This window comes from Muntiacus reevesi, chromosome 8 (genome assembly GCF_963930625.1).
Source record: "Muntiacus reevesi chromosome 8, mMunRee1.1, whole genome shotgun sequence".
Classification (NCBI taxonomy): domain Eukaryota; kingdom Metazoa; phylum Chordata; class Mammalia; order Artiodactyla; family Cervidae; genus Muntiacus; species Muntiacus reevesi.
The window spans coordinates 18,749,742-18,773,321 of NC_089256.1; the positions used below are offsets into that span (position 1 = coordinate 18,749,742).

General features: G+C 43.0%; 2 protein-coding genes across 12 annotated transcripts in view; one reads left to right on the top strand and one right to left on the bottom strand.

The window, feature by feature from the left end:
- NEK11 (NIMA related kinase 11) overlaps positions 1–7,489 on the bottom strand; it is a 272,469-nt gene extending 264,980 nt beyond the window's left edge. For 3 of the 4 annotated variants that reach the window (XM_065942797.1, XM_065942795.1, XM_065942799.1), the window contains exons 1-2: positions 7,359–7,489; positions 4,287–4,563 (exon numbers count right to left, since the gene is read on the bottom strand). In XM_065942797.1, the coding sequence (XP_065798869.1) occupies positions 4,287–4,513 (227 nt within the window). In that variant the 5' untranslated portion in view covers positions 4,514–4,563; positions 7,359–7,489. Of the gene's footprint in view, positions 1–4,286; positions 4,564–6,030; positions 6,138–7,358 lie in introns of all 4 variants that reach the window. The other variant, XM_065942796.1, reaches the window with a different exon arrangement.
- A 157-nt stretch (positions 7,490–7,646) lies between these two features.
- Positions 7,647–23,192, top strand: ASTE1 (asteroid homolog 1). 8 transcript variants are annotated; one of them, XR_010664202.1, is made up of 7 exons: positions 7,647–8,193; positions 8,684–8,856; positions 9,001–10,323; positions 17,279–17,489; positions 19,217–19,406; positions 21,737–21,886; positions 22,015–22,152. XR_010664202.1 is itself a non-coding variant. In XM_065942791.1 (7 exons), exons 3-7 carry the CDS (start codon positions 9,019–9,021, stop codon positions 22,801–22,803), a joined length of 1,992 nt encoding a protein of 663 aa, XP_065798863.1. In that variant the 5' UTR covers positions 7,651–8,193; positions 8,684–8,856; positions 9,001–9,018; the 3' UTR covers positions 22,804–23,192. The 8 variants fall into 8 exon arrangements, 6 of the variants coding, with proteins under 6 accessions (XP_065798863.1, XP_065798862.1, XP_065798861.1 ...); XM_065942791.1 differs by lacking the exon at positions 21,737–21,886 and adding an exon at positions 22,718–23,192 and having other exon boundaries at positions 7,651–8,193; positions 22,015–22,214; XR_010664201.1 differs by lacking the exon at positions 21,737–21,886 and adding an exon at positions 22,718–23,192 and having other exon boundaries at positions 7,652–8,193; positions 22,015–22,416.
- The last annotated feature ends 388 nt before the right edge of the window (positions 23,193–23,580 follow it).

The window sequence follows — 23,580 nt, forward strand, 5'->3', positions numbered from 1 at the left end:
GTGCATTAAAAACAGCAATCAATGGTGAGCTGCTGCCCTACACAGCTAAAAGGTCAGCATTCTAAGGACCAGTTTCTTTCAGATAGCCAGAGAGACAGGAAAGAATAGATGACAACAGAAGCATTATGATCTCAAGAAAGATTCTAGAAGTTTCCAAGATCACATACCTAATATCAAATAGCTTTGCTTGGAGACTTTTTTCGCTTAAAAGCAGAATGTAAGGGGTTCCCTGGTGGTCCAGTGGTTAAGAATCCACCCGCCAGTGCAGGGGACATGGGTTTGATCCTAGTCCAGGAACATGCCATGTGCTGAGGAGCAACTAAAGCCTGTGTGCCACAACTAGTGAGCCCACACTCTAGAGCCTGCAAGCTGCAACTACCGAGGCCTGCATACCAAAAGCCCATGCTCCACAACAACAGAAACCACCCCAATGAGAGATCAATGCACTGCAACAAAGAACAGCTTCTGCTCACCACAACTAGAAAAAGCCTGCATGTAGCAACGGAGACCAAAGCCCAGAAACAAAGCCAGCCAAAGAGAAAGAAAGAAAGAGGAATACAAAAGAAACGCTTCCACTTAGAGTTCCAGTAGCAGCAGAGCGTCCCTGGTGACTCAGATGGTAAAGAATCTGCCTGAAATGCAGGAGACCAGGTTTGATCCCTGGGTCAGGAAGATTCCTGGAGAAGGAAATGGCAACCCACTCCAGTATTCTTGCCTGAGAAATCCCAGGACAGAGGAGCCTGGTGGGCTACGGTCTATGGGGTCGCAAAGAGTTGGACACGACTAAGTGACTAACACTTTTTTTTCACTTCCAGTTGTAGTTACCAGGTGATGTCTAAGAAAACTGAAGCTCAGATTAGGTACTTGTATAATCTTAATCTCAATTAAGAACAAGACTGGCTTTACTTACTGATCTGTTCACCTCCAAGGCCTGTGGTCTTAACCGTGACACTGCACTGCCTTTCTTTGAGCATTCTAAGACTCCATGAGCAGCCATATTCACAATCCTTCATGATTTCAGCAGCTCTAAAGTCAAACGTCTACAAAAGCAGGCGAGTAGTGGAAAGTGTAAGAGACAGTAAGAAAGGGCAAGAATGTAGCTAATTGGAGAGGACTCTAGGATCTGCCTAAAGAAGGCCACTGCCTGCAGCTTCAGTCTGTACTGGCTACACAGGCAGCAGCATTAGCAAATATGAACAAATCTTCTAATTTTTTTCAAGAGAAGATGAAAAGCTCAATTTAGGAGAGTTGTTAGGAGAGCTGCCCATTTTTAAATACTGGCAGCTAATTTAGAATTACTGGCAGCTAATTTTAAAAGAAACAACTCTACAGGCCAAACCAAACGTATCTGAAGTGATTATGACCAGTATATAATATGTTGTAGAGATTCTGATGATGAATGATTCCTGTCTGAGAGATTCTAGACTAGACCTTTCCTATTAAGTGATTTATCAATTATCCTCACTGTTGAATTCATTCTACACATCCAGGCTTTTTTCAGCTCAAGTCATAACTCTTAAGTTCAGGTACTGCAAAGGTCACTAACAAATCACTTCCCACCCAATCATCCCCAGCCCACTCCTCTCTCCCAATCTCCTCTCTGCTTCCCTACACACTTACACACATACACAGACCCATTATCACCTATTATCTCAAGTTTGAAATTTTCAAGTTTAGTCTTCATACAACTTTTTAGGCCTCCTGTTAACTCTAAAATTCTTCACATTTCTCATTAGTTGAAGAAACCAAAATTGTATACATTACTTTACACTGTGATTTTTAGAACTCTTGGATCAGATTTAGGTCTACTCTTAATGTCTCCATAAAGAGTCTCTAATAATTTTCATAAATTTATCATCCTGTTCTAAATGTCTTGGTTATTTCTAGTATTTAAGTTAAAAAAATATTTTTTGGAGTCATAAAGCATGTCCTAAGGACACCAGAAAAATGCCAGCACTGTTCCCATTCTTCACATTGGAGTTCATCAAAAATTATTAAGTCTAGATACTTACTTTTAAAAATTCTGGACATAGAGACCATTTAAAAGGTTGATTTTTTAAAAAATAAAATAGAAATATCAGTGTAACAATTACTTTTATAGATTTTATGGCATATTAAGAAGTAGAAAGAAGTGTATCACACTGATTCTAAACCAATGGGCAAAAGCTGGAAGAATTCAGAGTAGCATCAAAACCTCTAAGATAGAGTAGATTACAGGATGGAAATTTGTTCTTAAGATAAGGGCTAATTTCTCAGATCACTCTTCCTTCTCCTTTTTTTCCCTCTTTGTTTCTGATGTACACATTTCTTATTTTCAGTTCCAACTAAGTTTTCACTGCAGCAAATTCAAACAACTTTAAGTTAAAAATGAAGATTCATCCTTATTTGTAAGAGATGTACTGTCCAATAGCATTAAGAGGTTTTCTCTACCATGAAAGTTTACAGGGTTCAATTAAAATCAAAAGGAAAAAAGTAACATGTGCATCAAAAATACAAGATAACTTGAGATGGGAACCTCTGTTTGGTTTAAATGTCTACTTTGAGGGCTGTATGACTGCAGGCTATGAACAACTCCTCCACGGAAAAAAGTTAAAAAAAAGTCAATGTCATATTTCCTTCACTTGTGGTTCAGCTGGTAAAGAATCTACCTGCAATGCGGGAGACCTGGGTTCTATCCCTGGGTTGGGAAGATGTCCTGAAGAGGAAATGCTACCCACTCCAGTATTCTGACCTGGAGAATTCCATGGACTAGTCCATGGGGTTGCAAAGAGTTGGACATGACTGAGTGACTTTCACTCACTTTCAGTACACTCTATTTACCTCAAATGTGAATTACCATCCATTTGCATTTCGTAACATTTCTACATTTTCTTCAGGATTGACTGGTTTGATCTCCTTGCTGTCCAAACGACTCTCAAAAGTATTCTCCAGCATCATAGTTGGAAAGCATAAATTCTTCAGTACTCAGCCTTCTCTGCCTTCTAAAAATGCAGTCTTTATAAACAATTTTTATTTTCTCATTCAAATCCCAATCAAGCTAAGTGGAAGCAAGGCTGTTACTGAGACTTTGGTATGCATAAAAATCTTATTTTCATATAATCTACCCCATAACAGACGACCTGACCTGTCTCTTGAGAAATCTGTATGCAGGTCAGAAAGCAACAGTTAGAACTGGACATGGAACAACAGACTGTTTCCAAATAGGAAAAGGAGTACGTCAAGGCTGTATATTGTCACCCTGCTTATTTAACTTATATACAGAGTACATCATGAAAAATACTGGGCTGGATGAAGCACAAGCTGGAATCAAGAATGTCAGGAGAAATATCAATAACCTCAGATATGCAGATGATACCACCCTTATGGCTGAAAGTGAAGAACTAAAGAGCCTTTTGATGAAAGTGAAAGAGGAGAGTAAAAAAAGTTGGCTTAAAGCTCAACATTCAGAAAACTAAGATCATGGCATCTGGTCCCATCACTTCATGGCAAACAGAAGGGGAAACAGTGGCTGACTATTTTCTGGGGCTCCAAAATCACTGCAGATGGTGACTGTAGCCAGGAAATTAAAAGACGCTTACTCCTTGGAAGGAAAGTTATGACCAACCTAGAAAGCATGTTAAAAAGCAGAGACATTACTTTGCCAACAAAGGTCTATCTAATCAAGGCTATGGTTTTTCCAGCAGTCATGTATGGATGTGAGAGTTGGACTATAAAGAAAGCTGAGCGCCGAAGAATTGATGGTTTTGAACTGTGGTGTTGGAGAAGACTCTTGAGACTTCAAGGAGATCCAACCAGTCCATCCTAAAGGAGATCGGTCCTGAGTGTTCACTGGAAGGACTGATGCTGAAGCTGAAACTCCAATACTTTGGCCACCTAATGCAAAGAACTGACTCCTTGGAAAAGACCCTGATGCTGGGAAAGATTGAAGGTAGGAGGAGAAGAGAACGACAGAGGAGGAGATGGTTGGATGGCATCACTGACTCAATGGACATGAGTTTGAGTAAACTCCAGTAGTTGGTGATGGACAGGGAGGCCTGGCATGCTGCAGTCCATGGGGTCGCAAAGAGTCGGACACGACTGAGCGACTGAACTGAACTGAACTGAACCCCACTGTATTATACTCACCGGCTGAAATGCCTTTAACAATCTCATCTGAAGACACCACTCAAGGAGCTTTTCTTACTAAATTCTTATTTTAATGCAAAGAGCAAAGTAAACAGTACTCCATAAGAGCTGCTCATACACAGCAGCCAACTCAAGATTTGCATGAAGTATTTTTTACTTACAATTCTTCTCCTTGTTTGGCTTTCTTGTCTGACACCAGATAGACGGTTCCAAAACTTCCACTGCCAAGTTTCTGTTGAAGGATGTATCTTCTTGCGATCAAGGGCTTTGGACATGTGGAAACAGCTATTGATCCACTCACACACTTAGCAGCCTCTTGGAATTTCAGCATTGCTCCAAACAAGAGAGAACTGTTTCTTTGATTGCTTATAGAAACTCCAAGTCTCATTCAAGCCTCCTAGGAGATGGTCAAGTGCATCCAAGTAGTACTGGTCAATGCTTTAAAGAGGAAAGATCCAGAGGTCAGATCTAATAGGTGCTGAACTATTCCTAACAAAAAAATGTAAGTTTCTGATAGTGATACTGATTCCTTGATTAGTGGATTGAATGACCCAATGTTGGTTAACTTTAACTACTTGAGAAAATGTTAAAAAGTAGAGATACTGCAGATTCCAATATAAGACAGTCTTTTACAAAAACAAATCCTTCCCTCAGATAGTTAAATTTGGCAGAAGTGAGTAACAGTCAAATTTCCCCAAAGTTCTGAGATGTATATATGTTTTCCAATCAACAATATGTTTAAGACTTTATACTCCCTGCCTACTTTTCAAAAAACATCCAAATAAAAGAACTTTACAATTCCCTAAAATATACAGATCTACACAAGTTTTGTGTAATTCTTTCTTTCCACCTTATGTCTATTTTTTTTTTAACATGGGCCATTTTTAAAGTCTTTATTGAATTTGATACAATATTACTTCTGTTTATGTTTTCAGTTTTTTGGTACAAGGCATGCAGGATCTTAGCTACTGCAGCAAGGCTCAAACCTGCACCCCCTCGCTGCAAGGAGAAGGTTTAACCACTGGACCACCTGGGAAGTCCCTTATGTCTGTTTTAACTAACAAATGCTGCTGCTGCTAAGTCACTTCAGTCGTGTCCAACTCTGTGCGACCCCATAGACAGCAGCCCACCAGGCTCCCTGTTCCTGGGATTCTCCAGGCAAGAATACTGGAGTAGGTTGCCATTTCCTTCTCCAATGTATGAAAGTGAAAAGTGAAAGTGAAGTTGCTCAGATGTGTCCGACTCTTCCCGACCCCATGGACTGCAGCCTACCAGGCTCCTCTGTCCATGGGATTTTCCTACTGGGGTGGGTTGCCATTGCATTCCCCGAACAAATGGTGAGTTCAGATTAAACCACAAATTAGCATGATGCTGGTTTCTTTTGATTTTTTTTCCTGTAGATTTTAAACCAGGATATTTGCATTTGTTATTATAGATGTGAAGAGGGATATGGATTTGAAATGAATTTTCTCCCATCCCAAGCAAATTCTGATCCAGTTTCTGAAGTTTTTTTTTTATTATACACACTGTGTATAGAACAATCTCCCTGGATTGAAAACAAGAAGTTTCACAAATGCAGTTCAAATCTAAAATTGTATTTTTATTAACTGAATATAAATTTGTTAAAGGTAAAGCTGTAATTCCTCAAGAAACTATATATGCATAGAAGAATTATGAAAAGTAGGACTGTTTCATATGAGTATGTGCATGGTAAAATCACTTTTATTTCATCAAAATGAAAAATGTTTTGCTAATAATTATGAAAAATGAGTTTTATTTTAAATTGCTAAGAAAGCATGATTTTAAATTGAATACTGGGCCTTGGAGTCAGATCAGTCCATATTCAACAATTCCAAAGCTATAAAACAAAAACCTTTTGTGCATAATGAGAAAACAAAATGTTACCTGTGTAGTTTGAGGTGTATGGCCAATGGGCTTCATCATGGTGGTGGCCAATTACAAACATCCTTGGAATCGAACATAAACTAGGAAATGTCTGTTTATACCACTTCCTTCCATGAAATAATGTATTAATCAGTTAAGTTTTTCCTAATGCCGGTGAGAAGGAAAACTAGTAACCAGCAAAGGATGGAAAGAAGGAAGGAAGAAAAGAAGGCAGAGAGAGAGGGAAGGAGTAGGCAAATCACCTAAGTGGCTAGGTGATCATGACAATACTAAAACACAATGGACTGGAACTTCAGAGCTGGGACCCATACCTTGAAATCCCTATATTACGTGGGATTATCAAGATCACAGAAAATATTAGTGAAATCTACTGATGAAAAAACTGCAGAACAGGACTCCCAATGTATCTTTGTTTGCTTCTGACCCCATAGAAGTGATGCTATCTGGCCAAATGAAACTGTTAAGAAAAGTGCATGGACTCACAACCTTTTCAACTGAAAAGAGCCTTTCAGTAATCCTCCTTATCAGAGAGATGAGATAAAGGTCCTGGCCTAGGGAAGGTCAGAATAGTGCTGAGGAAGTCCAATTTCCCAGGAACTCTCATTTGTAAATGAGCATTTAAGCCCAGGCCAGGGCTACAGATGACTGTCAGACTAAGCTCCCCCCAGCCCAGCCTTTCAGTCACAATCCGCCGCCCCCTCCCCAGGCCCACCTTGGGCCGCTCATTTAATCAGTCTCCTCTGTGCGACTGGAGAGCCACCTGAGAACTGGTCAGTGTCCCCTTCACCCCACCTTACTGAGGCCATGAAGGAACCTGAGTGTAAGCACACCTTTCTGTGTCCTCGGCGACTGGCAGAGCGTAGGTGTTCAGTGAACTCTGTCAGAGCAAATAAATGTCCAGCAAACCAGCTGCTACCCAAAGTGTGTTTGGTGGGATAAGGGAGATAAGTCTGAAAGCTGCACATTGACTCTTGGGGGTGGAACTGTGTGACTGGCAGTTATATCAATCTCGGCTCAGTAACAAGAATGGAGAAGCAGCATATCTGACACCAGATTCTGCTAAAGTAGGAATCTAACCTTAAGGGAAACTTTATCCCTAAGGTCAAACGAATAATTCCTTGCCTTAATTTTTTTTAATTTACATTTTCTCATAGCAGCTTAACACAAACGGAGCAGGCACGAGCCACACATCCTCTCGGGGCTGGAGCAGGTCCAGAAGGTTAAGAGCCAAGAGAAGTGAGGAGGCGCGGATTCGGAGTCCCGGAGAGGCGGCCCTGAAATCATCACGTTCCCGGAACGCCCGCGCGCCCTGAGGAGTCTCCCCGTACCTTTCCGGGTGGAGGGCGAGGGTGCGTCGCGCACTCCCAGGGTCCCTCCAGTAACCCGGAGGCCTGAGGCGCCGCCTCACACCTCGATTGCCGAGCCGGGCGAGCTAGAGCCCCAGACTGCGGGGGCCGTTGCCAAGGAGACAGCGCGGGCCGTACCAGGAAGTCAGGCGCGGCTGCTCGGCGCCGTTGCCAGGAAGCAGGCGCGGGGCATACCGGGAAGTTGCGGAGGCGGGCCCTAGCGGGTCATTTAAGCGGAAGTGTGCTCAGACCCCCACGTGGGCGGGGAAAAGGAGGCCGTTCTTGCGGGCCCTGCTACCCTAGCCTAACGGCAGCCATTCGGAGCGTGCTTCCGGAATGACCTGGCGCGAAGCCTGGAGACCCCCCTCACAACCCGCGGAGTCTGCGCCACTGACTTCCGGGAACCGGCCTTTCCGTGACGTCAAACGCGGAGACTTCCGTTTCCTCTCGGGCGGTCTGGCTCAATTGCTAGGTCCTCCAGTTCTCGCCGGATTCCCGCGGGTCCTCGCAGAGGACCAAGCTGGTGGCCGCTGCAGGCCTGGGGCCTGGATGTGAAGGCCCGTGTTTGAGGACTTGGAGCTAGACCTTTTGTGCGCCCTCCTATCCAACACTAATTTGTTGAACATCTACTGTGCAAGATGCTGTAACTAGCCTGGGATGAGTTAATGTGGTGTCTACTTTCATTTGCTTTAGAAGACAGACTTGCAGATAAGTAGGTGCCCTACAGGGTAAGGTGTTGAGACGCACAGGGACAATACTGAGGTGAAGTGAGTTGGGCACTGAATGCACGAGGAAGCCCCAAAACTCTGTAATCAAGGTAAATTCTAACAGTTTCTTTAAAAATCAAAACTAACGCAAAAGAAAGAATCCATGTTTGACAAAATCTCACAGTTTTAAATAAACAGCATTAGTAACCGTGCATTGCTGAGCCATATTAGAGCCTGAGGCCAAAGGAGAAACTAGCAATTCTTATCCTGGGACTTAGCTGGTTGGGGAAGGATATGTTCAGTATTCTGGCAGATATGCAGAGACAGATGAGAAGAGTCCCTTGTTAGGGTGAAACTGTGGAGAATTCAGTTCCTCCCGGCTTGAAACTTGGAACTATGCTAATTAAGACAGGCCCTTGAGCCAAGACCTCAAAGAAATTCTCAGACTCTGATTATCAAAATAGAAAAACTGGATCCGTATCAGGGACCCTGCACACTAGTTAACTGAAGCCTATGTTTTCTGATTTATTAAGCGATCGAGGTTATCATTTTTATAGCTTAGGACCTTTAACCCCACAAAACAAATATTCTGTGTTGTAGGATGATGACTGTCTCAATAGTAAAGTTTGCAGAAGTTCTGTACGTCGGTAGCCTCTATCCCTGTCCAAAGAGCATATTTCCACGAAACCATTGAATTTGTACCTTGTAACACTTGGGGAAAGTGAGAGAGAACGAAAAAGAACTCAGCTAGGCGGTGTTGGCTCAGAATCTAGGTAAGAGCTAAGGTGCTAACACCTCATGTGTTCTATTTAATGATTTCTTCATAACCTTTTCTGTTCAATTGATGGTGCTGGAAACAGTAACTTTGTTCCCCATCTGTGACATTAGTTAAAAATGTGTTCTCTTGTTTTAAATAGGCAATTCTTCAGACGATCATGGGTATCCGAGGACTAATGAGTTTTGTAGAAGATCATAGTAATGAGTTCTTCACTGATGTTAAGTTGCGAGATACAAAAATTATCATTGACGGCTATGCCCTCTTCCACCGGCTTTACTTCAATTCAAACTTGGAGCTGCGGTATGGAGGGGACTATGATTCTTTTACAGATGTTGTACAAAAATTCTTTGAATCACTATTTGCTTGTAAAATCTGTCCATATGTTGTCTTAGATGGAGGATGTGACATTTCAGATAAGAAGCTTAACACTTTAAAGGATCGAGCTAGGGAGAAGATCCAGATGGCCCATTCCCTTTCTGTTGGTGGGGGTGGATATGTGTGCCCCTTACTCATCCGAGAGGTGTTCATACAGGTTCTGATCAAGCTGCAGGTATGTTTCGTCCAGTGCTTTTCGGAAGCAGATCGGGACATCATGACCCTTGCTAATTACTGGAATTGCCCCGTGTTATCGTCCGATAGTGACTTTTGCATTTTTGACCTGAAAAGTGGGTTTTGCCCATTGAATGGCTTTCAGTGGAGAAATATGAACACCATCAAGGGCACACGAGACTGCTACATCCCTGCCAAGTGCTTTTTCCTCGACGCGCTGTGCTGTCACTTTGGCAATATGAACAAAACGCTGCTGCCTCTTTTCGCGGTGCTGTGTGGAAATGACCACGTTAATCTACCTGTCATGGAGACGTTCTTGAGTAAAGTACGACTCCCTCTTGGGGCTGCCAGTTCTAAGGGTAGGAGACATCACCGGGTGCTGGGACTTCTCAATTGGTTGTCTCGTTTCACTGACCCTACCGAAGCATTAGACAGCGTTCTGAACCATCTCCCCCAAAAGAGACGAGGAACTGTGAAGGCACTTCTGTGCAGCTCCATGGAGGAGTACCTGCAGGCCCAGGGAAGGCTTCAGGACTTCTTCCAGCATGGTGCTTACACCTGCCCAGACACCTGGAATACCGGTTTACCACCGTGGGTGCTTGCAGCCTTAGCCAGGGGCCAGCTGTCCCCTTTCATTAGCGATGCTCTGGTGCTGAGACGGACCATTCTCCACACACAGGTGGAAAACATGCAGCGACCGAATGCCCACAGAATCTCTCTGCCCATCCGGCAAGTCATCTATGGGCTCCTCGTGAATGCTTTTCCACATGTGCGTAATGTGGCCTGGGATGCACTGCCTCCTCAGCCTCCAACTTTCCGCGAAGTGGAAAGGATTAATAAAAATATCAAAACATCAATTGTAAATGCAGTAGAACTACCCAAGGATCATTATGACTTAAGCAAGTTGACTGAGGTAAGTGTTTGTAATACCACTGCAATTTCTATAAATTATAGTTTACAAAGTGCTTTCATATGTATTAGCTCTCAATATAACAAGCTGAGGTCAGTTGCTATATTGCCTCTATTTTGTAGCTGAGAAAACTAGGACTCTAAGTAAGTAACTGAATCATCAGCCAGGGAGTTATCCATGCTAGGCCTCAAACCTAGATCCTTCAGTACCAAATTTACCATTTCCACTGTATTTAAGTACCATGTGTTATCTTTGTGGTTATTACTACTGGAGTGTTGTTAACTAGCTAGTAATAGAATGGAGTTAGTGACTAAAAATAAAAGGGAAAAAAATTCTGAGCTGCAGAAAAGGGAAAGTTTGCCTTCAGGCCTTGACCAAAGGCATAACTAATATCTCAGACTGCACTGAATTGCGATTAACAAAATTGATACTGATACTTGGGCCTAATTTTTCATGTTTATTGATGAGAACCTTTTTTTAGAGTTGAGGTTTATGGCATCAGGATGATTTGCTTAGTTTGATACTGAAAACATGAGTCTTAACCTAACTCATTGTTGCTTAAACCTGAATAGCAGACCAACCCCCTTTTCAAGTTAAAAGAAAGCTGCTTGTCTTCACAAATTAAATGCAGATAAACTCACAATTCCAATTGCAATACTTACTGGGGGGCGGGGGTTGGATCCCTGGTGGGTCAGATGGTAAAGAATCTGCCTATAATGCAGGAGATGTGGGTTCGATTCCTGGGTTGGGAAGATCCCATGGAGAAGGGAATGGTCACCCACTCCAGTATTCTTGCCTGGAGAACCCCATGGACAGAGGAGCCTGGCTGGCTACAGTCCATGGGGTCGCACAGAGTCGGACATGCCTAATTGACTAACCACATTAGATCCAACTCAGTATTCAGACTCAGGAGTCTCCCAGGCCACTCCAAATGCCCGTCAGCTCCAGGATATAGGACCTCATGACAGCATCCCCGGGGGTTTGAATCAGGAGCTGGAGTCCTCCCAAGGTTATACACCATTGATTCTCCATGGGGGGTGATTTTGCCCCCAGGTGACACTTGGCAATTTCAGGGGACACTTTTGATTGGTAGTACTTGGGGAAGAGGCCTGTTGCTACTGCCATCTAGTTAGGAGAGGCCAAGTATGTTGCTGAACATCTTAATATTTGTCAGAACAGCACCCTCAACCAAAAATCATCCAGCCCAGAATAGGTGCTGGACAGGTGACCTGCACAGGTGACCAGGAACTAGCCCTTTTAGCCTCCCCATTGGTAACAGCTCAGGCAGGATGAATAGGATTCACATCAGTGGGTCCAGGAGCCTTCTTGGCAATGAGGAATGACTGCTAATAGGAAGAGGTTTCTTTCTGGGGTGATGAAATATTCAGGAGTTAGTGATGGTTGCACGTGCTTATTGCTAGTGGTAAAGAACCCATCTGCCAGTGCAAAAGGCTTAAGAGACCCAGGTTCGATCCTTGGGTCGGGAAGATTCCTTGGAAGAGGGCATGGCAACCCACTCCAGTATTCTTGCTTGGAGAATCCCATGGACAGAGGAGCCTGGCAGGCTACATCCATAGAGTCGTACAGAGTCGGACATGACTAAGGTGACTTAGCCTGACGTGGCACGGCACAGGCATTAGTTCAGTTCAGTTCAGTTGTTCAGTCGTGTCGGACTCTGCAACCCCATGGACTGCAGCATGCCAGGCCTCCCTGTCCATCATCAACTCCCAGAGTTTACTCAGACTCATGTCCATTGAGTGAGTGATGCCGTCTAACCATCTCATCCTCTGTTATCCCCTTCTCCTCCTGCCTTCAGTCTTTCCCAGCATCAGGGTCTTTTCAAATGAGTCAGCTATTCACATCAGGTGGGCAAAGTATTGGAGTTTCAGCTTCAGCATCAGTCCTTCCAATGAATATTCAGGACTGATTTCCTTTAGGATTGACTGGTTGGATCTCCTTTGCAGTCCAAGGGACTCTCAAGAGTCTTCTCCAACACCACAGTTCAAAAGCATCAATTCTTCGGCACTCAGCTTTCTTTACAGTCCACCTTCTCACATCCATACATGACTATTGAAAAAACCATAGCTTTGACTACACGGACCTTTGTTGGCAAAGTAATGTCTCTGGTTTTTAATATGCTGCCTAGGTTGGTCATAGCTTTTCTTCCAAGGAGCAAGTGTCTTTTAATTTCATGGCTACAATCACCATCTGGAGTGATTTTGGAGCCCCCCCCCCCCCCAAAATAAAGTCTTTCACTGTTTCCACTGTTTCCCCATCTATTTGCCATGAAGTGATGGGATCAGATGCTATGATCTTAGTTTTCTGAATGTTGAGTTTTAAAGCCAACTTTTTCACTCTACTCTTTCAAGGCATGTCATGGCATAAATAAACTAAAACCATTTTAAAGGGGTGAATTTTATGACATGGGAATTATATCTCAGTTAAAGAGGGAAAAAGTCCCATTGACCTGCTTCCCCAGAGGATCTAATCTTTCTTGTAACAATTCCATATACATAACTTCTGAGGCCCCTGCAAGGGACATGCCTGATTACAAGTCACCATGCTCAGGGAAGCCCAAGATTGGACATCCACATCTGGTGAGTACAATTCATTTATCATTTAAGTCTAGATGCAGCTTTACAAGAGACATTCTCATCATGTTAAGTAGCACAACTGACTAGAGTTGAGCATAGGTCAGATTCCAAACAGGGATTTATTAAAACTTTACCAATACCAATAAAAAAAAGTGCAGTTAGCACCAGTGTGGCTATTAGCATGACTGATGGTGTCCTGAATCCTTATAGCTCTTCCTGTTCTTCCACTGACCCTTCCCAGGAGTGTACTGGAGGGCCATCAGTCACTCCTCTGTCATAAGGGCTGTATGGTTAATAGAGACTTTTTAATAATCATTAGAACCAGGTGGCATCTATGCTGTGCTAGTCACAAACAATGGAAATCTTTTCTGAAGCAGTCTGACTATGCCCATGAGACCAGTTACCCATTCATGAATTTTGACTTAGGAATGCATACCCTGTTTCCAAGCACCCACCCCCAGATTAACTATAAATTGTCCCAATGGCCCCTGCAAATGCTTCTGATCGATTGTTGTCCACCAGATCCTGATTCCACCCTGAGTGAGTTACTGAATAATAAACCAATCCACTGATTATATGGAGCCACGTGCCTCATTTTTCAGTCTCAGAATGCCTTCTCATTCCCTCCATCCTCCAACAGCAACATTCTAAAGGATGTGTTGCTGAAATTACATTTCTACTCACAACATAAATGGTGCAATGTTGGAGGCCATTTTTTTTTTTAATCTATGGCTTTATTGAGAAGTAACTGATGTACAATGCAATGTCTGTTTTAAGTGTGCACACGCTGATGAGTTTCAATGTACATTTACATCCATGAATCCATCCTACAATTAAACTAATGAGTGCATCCATCAGCCCTAAATATTTCCTTTGCCTCTTTGCCCTTCATCCTTCCCTGAGTGTGTCCATATAGCAAAGTGCACAGATAATTTATACCTTGATGAGTTCTGACCAGCTTGACAGTTCCACATAAGGAGAACCCAGGTGAAGACTCATTATCAGCACCCCTGCTTGCCCCAGTGTGGCTCCAGTCACTCTTTCCCTCACTTCTTGTAATCATTGTCTTGATCTCTAACAACATTGAGTAGTTACTTTTTACACTTTATAAATCATCTGTCTTCTTTTATTCAACATGATGTTCATGAAATTAATGAGATTCATTCATATCACTGTGTGTAGTTGCAGATCATTCATTTCTCATTGCTGTGTGTTTTTACATTGAGGGAATATGTCCCAATTGATTTTTCCAGCTATTTTTTTTTATTAGCTGATGGGCATTTGGGCAGTTTGCAGTTTAGGCTGTTATGAATAGTGCTATGAACATCTGAGTGCACAGCATTTAGTAAAAACATGGTCACATTTCAGCAGAACCTGACAATTTCACATTGTCATACGTCCCAGCTACTCCCTTCCTGGTTACACGCCAACTAGGCGTGGAGCAGCTGGGACGTAAGACACACACGTGTTCAGCCTAGGAGATTGCCAAGTGCTCTTGCACAGTGGTTTCATCAATAAATATTCCCACCAGCAGTTTATGGGCATTCCTCTGACTCTACACAGTTACCCTTACTTGGTGTCTTCTATCCTTTTAAAAAATTTTAGCTATTCTTATGGTTGCCATCATTTTAGCCAGTTTGATGGGTGTTAATTTGCATTTCTCTGATGACTTATTTGAATCCTTTTCATGTGTTCATTGGCCATGTGCATATTCTATTAAGCTTCTATTTAAAGTCTTTTCCATATTCCTGTTTTTTGGTTTATTTCTATATACAAGTCCTTTATCAAATAACATGCATTGTGGGGAGTTAAATATGGATTGTCTTTTCACTCTAGTATGTTTTCATGAACAGAAGTTCTTAATACACTCTAAAATTTCATTATTTATGCCTATCACTTTTGTGACCTACTTATTGCCTGCTCCAAAGTCATGAAAAAAATTTTTGCTTTTCACATTTAGATCTGAAATCTACCTGGAACTGATATTTGTGTGTGTCTATGGTATGACACAGGGGTTGGGACACTTTTCCCACCTGAAAACCAAGTTGAGTCAATGAGTGCAGTGTGATAATACTCCTGGCTCAGTGGAGGTGACAGGTATTCTTATCATGCACCTGTATTCAAAGTGAGGGGAGATTTTAGTTGTATCTGCAGTGATGTCAATTGGGTTTCCATTGGCACAGTCAATTCTGTATTCTAATTCAGTGCTGTTAGCTCTGATTAGCCCACAATAATTCTAAAGGATATTGGTACAGATGTGATTCCAGAGATGTGAAGTTCACATATGGAAACTTTGTGATAGTATCTGTTCATTTTGTTTGCTTAACATGATGTGGCATGTTAAGCACCTGGGATTTACCTGGTGGCCCAGTGGTAGGGAATCCGCCTTGCAATGCAAGGGATGCAGGTTTGATCTCTGGTCCGGGAAGATTCCACATGCTGCAGTTAAGCCTGCATGTCACAAGTGAGACTCAATGCAGTCAAATAAATATATTTTTTTTAGTTTAAAAAATAATAATACTTCATCTGCTCTGCGCCAGCTCTTGTAATAGAAACTTTACACAATCTCTTATTTAGTTTCCACAGTAACCACATAGGATAGAGTTTCCATTTTCCCCATGTTACTTGCAGTGGACAGAGCACCATTCAAGTGAACCCTCAAGAAGCTATCCGTAAGTCGAGATGGAAAGGGTCATTCTTCGAGAGTAAGGCAGTGTGCCAAGACCAACCTCTCTCCTCTGCTTCTGTGGCAGCTTCTTCTGCAGATTTGTCAACGTGGGATGAACCCTCACTAGATTTAAGGGCTGTGAGCAGAGCAGTTCCCCTTTGGGAAGGGAACATGGATGAGTGAGCTTATGAAACATCTTGTGTAACTCATCCTAGTGTCCATTATACAGATGATTAGACCTGACTGTAGAAAAGCTCAGAAACTTGCTCACGGCTGCAGAGTTAGTGAGGGGAGAACCTGTCTGAAGTCAAAGCCAAGACTCTTCTTGGTTCATAAAAGTTGTAACTTGGCTAGAGAATTCAATAATTTAAGCATTATGTCAGAAAAGTATTCATGTATTTTCTTAGCTTTGCTTGGTATGTCCTTTTGTCAGTTTAGGAGATTATGAGGAATATGTTTAAATTTGAGTAATTAATGCTTTGCTTCCCAAAGGGGTGGTTGGCTGTGCTGTGAACCACTTTGTGTACTTCTAATTTAAAAAATTCCATCAGAGTATTCAGTTATTAAAACCAGTACCTATAAATCATTGTATTAAAGCTGTCATACATTGATAATGAAACTGCTATGTCAGTTACAATGTGTTTTACTTCAAGGTAACGTCTCCATTTTCAGCTGTCAACACACTTACTTACTGGCAAGGCATTATATGCCAAGAAATGTGCCAGGCAGTCTCATTTTTCCAGAAAATTAAGAAGGAAGTCTTTTCTGGCTTTGTGCAGACACCAGTAATACAAACTATTATTTTTCCTCTCAGAGTTTGATGGTGAAGTCACCCTGAGGTGCTTATCTGTGAAACTCTGTGACCTGCAAGGTCCCTTTGTCTCAAGTCTAAAGAAAACTATCCTTCAAGTAAAAAAGAATAAAAATTGAAAGAAGAAAAGATATTAAGTTAAAATTATTTCAACCAGAAGCCTGAAGCTCTCATAGCTTGTTACTTCCTTTTATGTGAAACTTGGAGTAAAAGTTGGTGTGGTGAGTTACTAGCAGAATGCAGGCAGTCCTTAAATATTCCTGTTCCCCTGGAATATACCCGCCACTAGAAGTAGCCATCCTGGGGCAATTCTCTTGTGGGAGAAAACAGACAGTAAGACATACATTTGAGTCAGGACCCGGACAAACAGAAGGCTGCATGGGATGCTGCAGAGGGTGCACGTCGTCCCAGTCTGCCTTCCAGAGGTGGTCAGTGACGCCCTCGTGGAGAAGGGGGCCGGCACAGTCATTGGCAGGTAAGGGTAGGCTTGAATGTAGATCTTTGTTTCTTAAAGCAGAAGTGTTACAATGCAGATTTCTGGGCTCCCCTCAGATTTACTGAATCAGTTTTAAGGGATGGGGCCTGAGGGTTGTTTTCACTAGCTTCCCAGATGACAGGCACAGTGAAGATAACCAGCAGCCCACACGGGTTGTGGACTGGGGCGTGGACTGACGCGAACAAGGACAACGGCACGTCCAGCCAGTCACCAAACTTACGCCACCCCTTATGAAGGTTCTAAATGCTTTAAGTGGGGCTGATTTTTTTTTCCACAGGAAGATAAGAAATTGACCTAGCTTCATATGCATGAAAGTGTCTTCATACTAGAAAAAAAAAAAAAACACATTCCCCAAAGTAACTTTCAGAATGTCTGGTGTGTGTTTTCAGCTCTCCTTGGCTAGCCGTCAGATGCTTCTGTTAGAAACGCTGAAGGTGAAACAGAGCCTCCTGGACCCAGTCCCTGCCGCGCTGAAGTTGCCTGTCGCTGTCAGCTGCTACTGGGTGCAGCACGCAGAGGCCACGCTAAAGCTGCATCACCTACAGGCCCTGCTGCTGGGGATGCTGCTGGGGCCCTTGCGTGCCATGGTCAGCAGCCCAGGTAGGTACCTGCATGTTCCAGGAGTGTGTCTTCATGAGTTATGTGCATATAATCAACAGTTGAAACAAACAAAAGTTCCCGGATTATTTACTTCCATCAGTTGTATCAGAACTTAGAAGTGGGGCACCCAGACATCTCTGATTCCTTGATCAGTCTTCCTGAGCGCCACGTGTGCCTTGACCCCAAGGGCACAGCAGTGAGGATGTGCTGATGCTGCTTCCCCCACCTGCCCCACCGCATCTGAGGCTGAGTCTTGAAAGCATGACTGTCATGTGCATTTTGTACTCCGTGTTCCCGGTCCCTCTTCAGTGGGGCAGCAGCATCTCCCCTGAAGACTTAGGTCACATTGCCCATTAGTGGAACTTCTGAACACCTACAATAACAGTAACCGTGAATGCTTGTGCTGTTGTTTTTGTTTTTTCCTCCACTGTAAGTTTCTGTTAGTATATAAGTTAATGATGGCAGAAATAGTAATTTCTATTAGAGAACTACACTTTGAGGCACTTTCAACTTCATTTAAACACCAGGTGAAATAAATAGTGAAGCATTGGAGCCTGTCAATCCTCTAATGAAATTACTCTTTGTACAAGATTATGACCTTTATCCAACATGTATAATAGTTGTCACACTCTGGAACAGCACTATCTAACATGATAGCTGTGAGCCACATGTGGCTATTTAAAGCTGAAATGAACTTCTGAATGAACTCACATTTCAAATGCCCCAGAGCCACAAGTGGCTAGAGCCTTCTGTACTGGACAGCACAGATGTAGAACATTCCCATCATTGCAGGAAGTTCTGGACAGCACTACTCTGACATTTGCTATTTAAATTAAGTTCATGAAACGATGAGCCAACACAGACTTCAGGACACCCCAGAGAGAGCAGCTGTCAGAAGGGACTATTGCAAAGCAAGTAAGTTCTGGCCCGCTACCAGTTAGGACAGAAGTTAGGGTGTTTCCCCCCAGTGAATATAAACATAGTTTAAGAAGATTGTCAGAGCACCAGCCTATTAGGTTTCCACCTCAGTCCAACAGAAGGGGCATGTCAAGGGTCTGTCTGTTTTCTCTGAGGCATGTGGACCGCCCCCCCCACTGCAGGCAGGCTCAGGGCCTTGCTGCTCGCTCATTGCTGAAAGGTGGGCCTCCTTTTCCTTCCTTCCAAGTTGGTCTGGAGGGCAGGCTGTGTGTGGACCTGGGCACAGGCAGGTCTCCTGGGGTGGTTGCTGCTTTTCCTTCAACACTGAGCAGGTGGATGACTTGCCAGATTCTCTTAAGAGTCTTACTTCTGTTTTCTCCCCATAAAACAGAAGTTAAAGCGTGTTTTGAACACACAGCTGTTTCTTTGAGGAAATTTGGTGAAAGAGAATGGGATTTTTCATAGTAATTGGTATTTTTCAGAGACAGATTTAGGGTTTGGAGAGTTCAAATGTTTAAGGTCAGGTAGTAGATCAGAGGAAGAGATATTATTTTAAGGAAAAGTAAAGAACTTGGGGTTGAATAAACTTAGGTTGTCACTAAAAAGGCATCTCAGTATGAATATTTCAGTTTATATGTTGAAAGGCTTTTACATTGACATGAAAATAGCAAAGAGCCAGAAAAGAAAAGCATTTTGGTTATTTAAACTAGTTTTTTTCTTTATGGAGTCTGAAGTTTTATGTATGGAAAAATATTGCAAGATGATAGTGTTTTTGGAAATACTGCCCTTTGGCTGTGTGCCTTGTCCAGAGGAGAAAGCTGTACGGGGCGGCGGCGCTGGGACGCTGTGTGAAGAGCTGCAGAGAGCGAAGGCGCCCCCAGGCACACGGCTGGACTTGGACGCGGCCCACGTCTTCTGTCAGTGGCAGTGTTGCCTGCAGATGGGGCTGTATCTCAACCAGCTGCTATCCACGCCTCTCCCGGAGCCAGACCTGACTCGGTAAGAAAGTACCAGGAAACCGGCTCAGGTGGCCACACGTCAGAGTCCTATTTACATTTAAAGGAAAGAAGATTTTTTAACGAAATCAAATTTAGTATCATTGGCCGTGGATCACTGTTATAGCTGAAGAACTATAATGCTAAGTTTAAAAAATATTAAATTATTTCCATATTTCCAAAGAAAGTTTCCATGATTTTTTTTAAAGCTTTCCAAATTAAAAAAAAAATCAGTTCCTTAAAGTAAAAGTAAAGATGAGAGGCAGTTGTTGGTAAAGTGTAACTCTTTCCCTCATTTCTTTCAGATATCACAGCATGAAGGCTTTTTCTGATGATCTTACTGAAACGTTCTCTACTTCCAGTCTCTGTAGACCTGCTGCTCTCCTGTCTTTGTACTTGCATTTCTTACCACTTGGCATATTATTATTCATTCATTCATTCAGATAGTAAATGTTTACTCTGTGCTAGGGTGTAGCGAGCAAAACATCTAAAAAGTCTGCTGTCACAGAGTTTTTAGTGATGTGACTATTAGATGCTTATGTGGATTTTTTTGTCTGGGGCTTTTGTTTTGCCAGACAAGTACGAAGAAGGGAGAGACAGCCTGCATGCTAGGAAGTGGGTTAACGTTTGACTGTGGAGTGTAAAATGTGTAAGAAAAGACTAGCAGTAGACTGTGGGTCAGTTAAAAGAGTGGTAGGATCAATAGACTGGACATCTGAGTGATTTGTATATTTGAGGGAGTGAGTGAGAAAGATAAAAGGGAGATGGTTAGAAAATAGACTTGCAGTTACATATATCTCTGCACTTGATTATAAGCCCTGGGAGGGCTAAGGACTTGCTTGCTGTGTTTACTGTTATAGCCCCAGAGCCTCGCATTCATTCAGTAAGTACTCACATATTTGTTGAATAAATGAGTTTTATGTGGAGGCATTTCATATATGCTGGTATGACTTGAAATGTTTCAAGTTCAAAGCTTCCTAGCAGTAAAGACTATTGTTAATGTTATTGTTAATGAAGGTAAGTCTGTGTGCCTGACACACAGTGAGGCCAAACGATACCAGAATATTGGAGTTTGGAGCAGAGAAAAGTTTATTGCAGGGCCATGCAAGGAGATGGGGGGCTTGTGCCTTAAAAACCCGAAATTCCCCCAAAAGCTTTCAGCAAAGCCCTTTTATAGGAAAAGGGAGGGAGGGGGCATGGTTAGTTGTTGCAAACTTCTTGGTGTCAGATCCTTTGTTCTTGGTCAGGTCCTGATATTCCTGTACACTTCTAGCAAAATAGTTGTTATTCTCTGTTTTGAGATAGGGAAGGGGAGACATTAAGTTCTGTTTCCTTGCTTCCTTGTGGCTTTTAACACCTAATTCCTTAAGCAAAGCAATGGCATTACCCCTCATTTTACTTGTTCAAAGCCCCAAGGCTTGACTTTCATCCTCTGAGGTCCAGGCCCTGGCTAAGAGCACAGAGTCCTCGTGTGGGCCAGTCCCCTGCCCAGGAGCGCTCATCCAGCACCCAGTCGGCCTTCCCACCCAGGCCTGGCTCGAGAGGCAGATCTCAGCTGCCAGCGCACTCAGGACCAGGACCCCAGGCCCTGCCCAGCCAGTCCTCAGCCTGGGATTCGGAAAACACTGCCATCTACCTGTCCCCACATTGTCCTGGCACCCCTGCGGCCCTGACTGTTGACAGAGCAGGACCTCTAATCACCTGGCTACCTCTCCTGTGCTGAGGCCTGGGCACCTGCCCCTCCCGTTTCATGAGCGCAGTGCCTGAAGCTCTCGCTGCCAGCACGTCGGCCCATCACGCCTGCCAGCTTGACAGCACCTGGGCCTCAGCTGCCCCCACGGGCCCCCAGCAATCACAGGTGGCCACACAAACCTGCCAACCCAGCCAGACCCCTATTACATTAATATACCCTGGAACTTTCTACCAAATAAGATTAATTGCCCTTTGACCTATGGATTCTTTATTCCTTTCCTTTAATAATTTTGGCCATCCTTGACTGGATCCTCTCTAGTGACCACGGATCCATTTAAAACAAAAGAGCAGAAACAGTTCCCTTAATAGTGATTTCAGCAGGAGAGTTGTTCCTGCATCTCAGCATCAAAGGCTCTTTAAGTGATGATTTATACTAAATAAATGTTGGGTCTCCATCAGTTGCTAAGGTACCAATCAACCCTGGCAGTAAGTTATATATTAAATCTGTGGCTTCCAGTTTCATCTCAGCTTGTATTTGTGGAGTTTTTAATCCAAGTGAACCAATGACCTCACAAATGATTTTCTCGTATTTCAACAGCCTGTTTGTTTAATCAGAGGCGTTTTAACTCCTTTTCTTTGAAGTGTTAAGAGACCTGCTCAAGCTGGGGCCAGTTGCACAACCAGCAAGCACCCATCATTTACTTTGTAGATTAAAAGTTCTAAGTATTACCAGCCAAGAAGTAATCATGGTAACAATCCAGTTCCTTCTTTCAAGAAACAGACTGTCCTTGAGTAAGTAATAATGATTTTATAGAGGCAGTGTCTCAGTATTTGATGCATCTGTTGAAGCCACGTTAGTGACAGCTGTCCCAGTGCAGGAGCCTCGGCTGTAATGACCCCCTCTCCTCTTCCCTGAGCAGACTGTACAGCGGGAGCCTGGTGCACGGGCTGTGCCGGCAGCTACTGACGTCGGCCTCGGTGGAGAGCCTTCTGCGCCTGTGTCCTGAGGCCCAGCAACTCTACGAACATCTGTTCAACGCCACAAGGTCCTGTGCCCCTGCTGAACTCTTCCTACCAAAGGGTAGATTAAATCCAAAAAGAAGAAAGCAGAAGAAATCAGGTATCAGCTCGTCAGAGAACAGAGTGGGAACCACCCTGAACGCTAGGAGTTGGCATGAAGGAAGCAATCGGTTTGAGCTGTTGATGGTGGAGACCTTGGAGAATGAGGCAGCCCCGGAGCTCGAATAAACTGTTATATAATTCTTATCAAGAATTTGTGTTACCTCCGTTGAAATGATAGAATTTTTCTTTAGAATTAATCGGTGAGAGGATAAACATTTCAGTACTTTGAATCGCAAAGTATTTTGTATTCTGCTTTTGATAGTGATTTAAGTAAACTTTTTGTATTTCTTAAACACATGTGAAAATATGTTTGTACTTGCCACGTTCCACTTCAGTAAGTTAATAATAGTCTGTAGTCTTCAAATTGCAGCAACTCAGTCCAAGCTATGTTTTTTCAAAAAGAACAGAAGTCCTATGTCAGTTACTTCCTATAAGCTGAAGCTGACTTACCATCATTTAAAACAACTTTTTTACAACTATGTCTTCTTCATCCTTTATTAGGAAAGGTCTACGCCCTGGATGACAGAAGCAGCCAGACAGAAAATGGGACTCTTAAGTACTCTGACAAGAGCCCATGGCAGGGCTGATGAGCACTTTTAGAACAGAAATTGAAACTGTAATGGTCCCAACAATAGAAGAAACAGCATCCCGGTAATGGGATGTGCAAGTAATTTGATGTCATAGCCAGCATTTTTAAATGGAATTATCAGATACACACATCGTGGATTGTGCAACTTCTTACTGTGGACTGCAGTCGAGACTTTGAAAGGCACTGCTCTGGAGCACACTAGAGGCCACCAACATTAGAAACACCTACAGAATGGTAAAGACATGGCCAGTTCTAAATAAAGAATTGAAAGCAGAAAAGCAAATGGAATGAATATATTTGGGCAAGATCTGAGAGTATAATCCAACCTTAACTTTTTATCTATTCATGCAAATGGTGTTCCTGCTGTCTTTACTGTCTCATTGCTATATTCCGTCAGCAGCTAAATGTGGTTTCAGCTGTTTTTTGAGCAGGCCTATCTTCAGTTATTTCTGTACTATTCATGGGGTTCTCACGGCAAGAATACTGGAGTGGTTCGCCATTTCCTCCTCCAGTGGACCCCGTTTTGTCAGAACTCTCCACTATGACCCATCCATCTTGGGTGGCCCTGCACAGTATGGCTCATAGTTTCATTGGGTTACGCAAGCATGTAAGATCTCTGTCATATCAAAATCCTTGATTCTTGGAGCTGGGGCCAGTGGAGAAATTATACTGGTAGCAGTGTCTTGTTTCCTGGCTTATCATCAACACTGCTGTTTTAAAGATATTTTTAATTAGAGGATAATTGCTTAACAATACTGTGCTGCTTTTTAAAGCC

What these genes read in the sequence shown, in the direction of transcription:
- ASTE1 (XM_065942790.1), top strand. Translation starts at nt 9,019, where the DNA reads ATGGGTATCCGAGGACTAATGAGTTTTGTAGAAGATCATAGTAATGAG. An exon ending in TGCCATGGTCAGCAGCCCAG is followed by an intron (nt 17,490 to 19,216) that starts GTAGGTACCTGC and finishes TGCCTTGTCCAG; the next exon opens with AGGAGAAAGCTGTACGGGGC. An exon ending in CCGGAGCCAGACCTGACTCG is followed by an intron (nt 19,407 to 22,014) that starts GTAAGAAAGTAC and finishes TTCCCTGAGCAG; the next exon opens with ACTGTACAGCGGGAGCCTGG.